Below are 6,000 nucleotides of genomic sequence, written 5' to 3'. Positions count from 1 at the left end.
ATACATTTCCTTCTAGGATCGCGGCAACACTGCCAAGTCTGAAAAGTGTTTCGTTTTCCCACGATTGTATACGAAACGTGCATTAGTACGTTTTTCTACTACTACCTGCTACTTTAAAAATACTTTTTGAAATACTTTTATGTATAGATTGCAAAATGAATCGGCTTGGATATAATTAAATCTATGTGAAGGCGAAATGAATGTCAATAATGCGCTGTAACATAAAGTCGACTTCAGACTATGGTTATTCCGTTTTTCGTATTTCTTGTCAAAAAATGTATGTTTTTGTTTTCGTACTATTGTAACACAGTTTGGGAATTGGTTTTCGAGGTTGAGGGAGAATATTTTCATTTCAGTTGTTTAGTGTTTCCGCAACCTTGCGATGGATATCGTTTGAGACGAAGCGTACGATAATTCCAATGTATTGTTTTACTCCCCTAACACCCCAAAACACACAAACGTCTCACCTAGCACTCGCTGGCACTGAAACTGATTTAGGAGCCGAAAATAGGCCCATCCCTGATTTAATTGATTACTAATTGCTAATTCAAATTTAACAGGTCTGATGTGAACATAATCTCTCTGGTTTACATTTCTTTACAATAAAACGTGCTATATTTATCCATATCATAATCCTATAGGGTTATATCTTAAATTATGTGAAAGCTATCATTCCAGAAACTAAGTTTCAGCAGTAGTAATTAAAAAAAAAAATATTTTAATGTATTGAATTAGATTAGGATAAAATTACCGCTATGGTTTTTGTTTGCAGCTCATGGGATCTTAATAAAATTTATATTTGCAATAACTTAACCACTTTTGAGAAACATTTACTTAGTCCAGCTCAACTGAAGCGTATATTTAATTGCACATACAAGTAAACATTTCAATATCTCAATAATCATAAAAATAAATAATCATATCTTTCTAAAATCTATAATGCAGATGTAGGCATCTATACAAAGCAGTTCTTCTTCACTTTACCCTACAAACTCTCGTCAATGGAATCGTTTGCAAGTAGTTTGTAGTATTGTTCACGTAGTAATGGGTCAGATGGGCCCCAACCTTCCACGGGACGGAAAGCACCTCGAATTTTTTCGCTTAAACTTTCTCCAGGTTGACGAATAATAACCACAACAGCCCAAAATGGTACTTGTGCAATACCTACAGCAGTAATTATCCATCCCAATGCTAGAAATAAAGCAAAAAAAGTAAAATGGGTTCATGTTAAAGAATTTTCTTTTATAAAAGTTCGCATGAAGTGTAATTAGTTAATTCACTTACCATATGCCCAAGTTGGATATTGTAAATTATTGTAGGTTAGAGATTCATATGTCGCATAAAAGTAAATTAAAATTATTGTCATAACACCGGGAGTTATAAGCGCCCAGCACCAACGCCAATAACGTCCCACTTTGTGGCCGATCATAAATTCGATGTCCTTACACAAACGGTCTACACCATAAACACAACCCAAGGTATACAGCTCCAAAATGCCTAAAACCAGCACTATCATGGAAGCACCATAAAAGTCAACTAGAGTTAAAATAAATTGTCCACCCTGTAAATTTTTGTAGAATTACATGAAATGAATATGTTAGTGTTTTATTAGTCTCTACAATAATGTGTTTTCAATTTGGAAGGGCATAATGCCCACCCCTATATTGAAAACCCTTCAAATAATTTTGCACCTCGTGGAAAATTTCTTTTTTGAGGCCTAATTAACCCCCCGATTCTGTGTTCGTTGACAAATTATCAAGCCTGATAAATAAAGTTGGGATTCTACCGGGTATTTACCATGTTTATGGGTAAATACCCGGAATATTACTTTTTTGTATCTTTTTTTGGGTATTTAAAAATCATTTGTTCGCTTTATTTTAGTAATATTGGTTTCATATCATCGCCACTATGTGAATGTTCTTCGTCCCATTTAGAGAGCTTTATCATAAATAAGCATTTTTTTTCGTTAATATCTTTTGAACGACTCAAAATTTGTGTTTTCTACCTTCGTATTATTAATACAGAGGTCAATCCAAGTCTTTTAGGGCACGTATTAGCAGTCGACCACTGTTATTGAGCTTCACAATGTATATATATATATATATTCTTGGGAAATATCCAACCATTTCGAAAAAATAATGTATGATAGGCAAACAAATGTGTTTGGAATTTCCATTGTTAGTAATAAAACTATGGCTCACTATGCAAAACTTAAAATTGTATGGGAAATATCCTAGGCGTAATCATAAGGAAATAAAAAGAAGTTTCAACCTAATGTACATGGACATACTTATGTTAATTTTATCTGGGATATAACAACCTTTCGTTAGACAACTAATCATGATGATAAAAGACAACTTAGAGGATCGCTCCAGTTGGAAGTGAAGCTATCAACCTAAGTAGTATTACTCATACATATTGTTTGAGCATATTGTTTTGACGTAAAACAATACGCACTCCCCCGCAAGGTATTCGTCCGATACATCTACAGACACGATAATTACATATACATACTCACCTAATGTGTGTACCCATATGCCTAGATATGCGCTCACGATATACCGTTACATCCACCAATGTGCTTGTATGTACAAAATAATCAGTGCATAGCCATTACGTAATCCAAAATAGTGGATATATTTATTTTGGATATAAAAAAATTGGCTAGACTTAAGCATGAAACCATAAAGGATCGCTGATAAATGAAAGATTTTGGACGCCAACCTATGAATCCAACTTTTTTTTACATATTGTCGGGCAGTTAGAAAAACAGCCGTTTTCGACCCCACATTATTTTATATAATGAGTGTAGTAAAATACGCACATGTGTGTATACTTACTAGAGAATATGTTTAAATCACCGCTCATATACCATTCGCCCTATATGTTGCATGTACATCCTAACATAGTATATGTAATATGTAATTGCTACAGAAGGCTAGGTACATTCCCAAACACCAGAGTGCCGATATATTGCTGTTTAAATGTTTTTGTTTTTGTATTCAATAATCGAATGAACCTAAATTTAAATATTTTCTTGTCACACATATGCTCCTACAATTACAAAAATTTTATTGGCTGTTTTGTTTTGATTTCGAATTCAAAACGCATTGCGAGCATTTTCTATTAGCAATATAGGAGTATTACATATATGCATCCTAAAATGTACTTGTATGTAGAAATTATCCCGTGCATGCAATAAACCAGAATTTTTCTTTCAACAAAGCGGAAAAATAATAAAAAAATAATCCAACATAAATCATAAAAAAAATCAAAAAAAAAAATAAATAAATAAATAAAAAAAAATATCAAAAACAATCAAAAAAAAAAAATCAAAACTAATCGAAAAAATCAAAAATAGTCAAAAGTAATCATTTTGATTACTTTTGATAATTTTTAATTTTTTTTTGCTTTTTTTCAATAATTGGAAAGTCATGATTTTTTTTGATTTTTTTCGAATGGTAATCAATTAGTAATTGCTTTTTTTGGAAAACAATTGAAATGATCATTGGCCATTAAAACATGCGTCTATATAATTCAGCGTTGGGCAAAACGGCTCGTATGAACCTTTTGCTCATACGGGCACGCTTTGCACATTTAAGTGCTTGGAGAGGGACGATCTAGTACAGGTATGTGGGGCGAAGAGCACAGGAAGAGAATAATATACAAACACATAAGATTGATAAAGAGAGAGTATTTGGCTTTATACATATGTGGAAAATAGAGCTGCCACCGCTCTTATGTTCAAATTATTAAGCGTTTTAGGATAAACTAGCCCTTACTGGCGGCTTCGCTCGCACTAAAGGCCATAAATATGTATTGTCGCTTTTGTCATTCACAACTCGAACTGAATTTTCAGTTGAAATTTTAGAAATTCCTTTGCGATTCAAATCATAAACAAAGCAAGTTTTAAAATGGTCGCCGTAAATTAAACACACATGCAACACATGCTTCAACAATTTTTGCAGTGTGGATTTAACGATATATGTATGTGACCTGAAGAAATTGAAAATTCCTCCATAATTTGAAATTTATAAATGAAAGCAGTTATGTTTATAATAAAACTGATAAAATTAGTCGTTGTTTATGCGATTGGTACCTTTTTTTTATTTGTAAACTGATACATTTCTTTCTAGGATCGCGGCAACACTGCCAAGTCTGAAAAGTGTTTCGTTTTCCCACGATTATATACGAAACGTGCATTAGTACGTTTTTCTACTACTACCTGCTACTTTAAAAATACTTTTTGAAATACTTTTATGTATAGATTGCAAAATGAATCGGCTTGGATATAATTAAATCTATGTGAAGGCGAAATGAATGTCAATAATGCGCTGTAACATAAAGTCGACTTCAGACTATGGTTATTCCGTTTTTCGTATTTCTTGTCAAAAAATGTATGTTTTTGTTTTCGTACTATTGCAACACAGTTTGGGAATTGGTTTTCGAGGTTGAGGGAGAATATTTTCATTTCAGTTGTTTAGTGTTTCCGCAACCTTGCGATGGATATCGTTTGAGACGAAGCGTACGATAATTCCAATGTATTGTTTTACTCCCCTAACACCCCAAAACACACAAACGTCTCACCTAGCACTCGCTGGCACTGAAACTGATTTAGGAGCCGAAAATAGGCCCATCCCTGATTTAATTGATTACTAATGCTAATTCAAATTTAACAGGTCTGATTGAACATAATCTCTCTGGTTTACATTTCTTTACAATAAAACGTGCTATATTTATCCATATCATAATCCTATAGGGTTAAATCTTAAATTATGTGAAAGCTATCATTCCAGAAACTAAGTTTCAGCAGTAGTAATTAAAAAAAAAATATTTTAATGTATTGAATTAGATTAGGATAAAATTACCGCTATGGTTTTTGTTTGCAGCTCATGGGATCTTAATAAAATTTATATTTGCAATAACTTAACCACTTTTGAGAAACATTTACTTAGTCCAGCTCAACTGAAGCGTATATTTAATTGCACATACAAGTAAACATTTCAATATCTCAATAATCATAAAAATAAATAATCATATCTTTCTAAAATCTATAATGCAGATGTAGGCATCTATACAAAACAGTTCTTCTTCACTTTACCCCACAAACTCTCGTCAATGGAATCGTTTGCAAGTAGTTTGTAGTATTGTTCACGTAGTAATGGGTCAGATGGGCCCCAACCTTCCACGGGACGGAAAGCACCTCGAATTTTTTCGCTTAAACTTTCTCCAGGTTGACGAATAATAACCACAACAGCCCAAAATGGTACTTGTGCAATACCTACAGCAGTAATTATCCATCCCAATGCTAGAAATAAAGCAAAAAAAGTAAAATGGGTTCATGTTAAAGAATTTTCTTTTATAAAAGTTCGCATGAAGTGTAATTAGTTAATTCACTTACCATATGCCCAAGTTGGATATTGTAAATTATTGTAGGTTAGAGATTCATATGTCGCATAGAAGTAAATTAAAATTATTGTCATAACACCGGGAGTTATAAGCGCCCAGCACCAACGCCAATAACGTCCCACTTTGTGGCCGATCATAAATTCGATGTCCTTACACAAACGGTCTACACCATAAACACAACCCAAGGTATACAGCTCCAAAATGCCTAAAACCAGCACTATCATGGAAGCACCATAAAAGTCAACTAGAGTTAAAATAAATTGTCCACCCTGTAAATTTTTGTAGAATTACATGAAATGAATATGTTAGTGTTTTATTAGTCTCTGCAATAATGTGTTTTCAATTTGGAAGGGCATAATGCCCACCCCTATATTGAAAACCCTTCAAATAATTTTGCACCTCGTGGAAAATTTCTTTTTTGAGGCCTAATTAACCCCCCGATTCTGTGTTCGTTGACAAATTATCAAGCCTGATAAATAAAGTTGGGATTCTACCGGGTATTTACCATGTTTATGGGTAAATACCCGGAATATTACTTTTTTGTATCTTTTTTTGGGTATTTAAAAATCATTTGAATCGAGGCTGCTTGGA

General features: G+C 33.2%; 2 protein-coding genes across 4 annotated transcripts in view; both read right to left on the bottom strand.

Annotated features, from left to right (window-relative positions):
- Nucleotides 1-825: 825 nt before the first annotated feature.
- On the bottom strand, nt 826-1,607 carry LOC137244172 (sodium-dependent nutrient amino acid transporter 1-like). The gene is made up of 2 exons (XM_067772797.1): nt 1,285-1,607; nt 826-1,191 (listed from the first exon to the last, which is right to left on the bottom strand). Exons 1-2 carry the CDS (start codon nt 1,514-1,516, stop codon nt 986-988), a joined length of 438 nt encoding a protein of 145 aa, XP_067628898.1. The 5' UTR covers nt 1,517-1,607; the 3' UTR covers nt 826-985.
- Nucleotides 1,608-4,942: 3,335 nt separating this feature from the next.
- The window catches only part of LOC137244168 (sodium-dependent nutrient amino acid transporter 1-like), a 139,424-nt gene continuing 138,366 nt past the window's right edge, over nt 4,943-6,000 (bottom strand). For all 3 annotated transcript variants that reach the window (XM_067772790.1, XM_067772791.1, XM_067772792.1), the window contains 2 exons: nt 5,402-5,678; nt 4,943-5,308 (listed from right to left, as the gene is read on the bottom strand). In XM_067772790.1, the coding sequence (XP_067628891.1) occupies nt 5,073-5,308; nt 5,402-5,678 (513 nt within the window). In that variant the 3' untranslated portion in view covers nt 4,943-5,072. The remainder of the gene's footprint in view (nt 5,309-5,401; nt 5,679-6,000) is intronic.

Source organism: Eurosta solidaginis, chromosome 3, assembly GCF_040869045.1.
Source record: "Eurosta solidaginis isolate ZX-2024a chromosome 3, ASM4086904v1, whole genome shotgun sequence".
Lineage (NCBI taxonomy): Eukaryota > Metazoa > Arthropoda > Insecta > Diptera > Tephritidae > Eurosta > Eurosta solidaginis.
Note: the sequence above shows the minus strand (reverse complement) of the source record. Positions and strands in the feature narration are given on the sequence as shown.

Coding starts and splice junctions, on each gene's coding strand:
- LOC137244172 (XM_067772797.1), bottom strand. CDS start 1,516: ATGATAGTGCTGGTTTTAGGCATTTTGGAGCTGTATACCTTGGGTTGT. Junction 1,192..1,284: donor ATATCCAACTTGGGCATATG/GTAAGTGAATTA, acceptor CTTTATTTCTAG/CATTGGGATGGATAATTACT.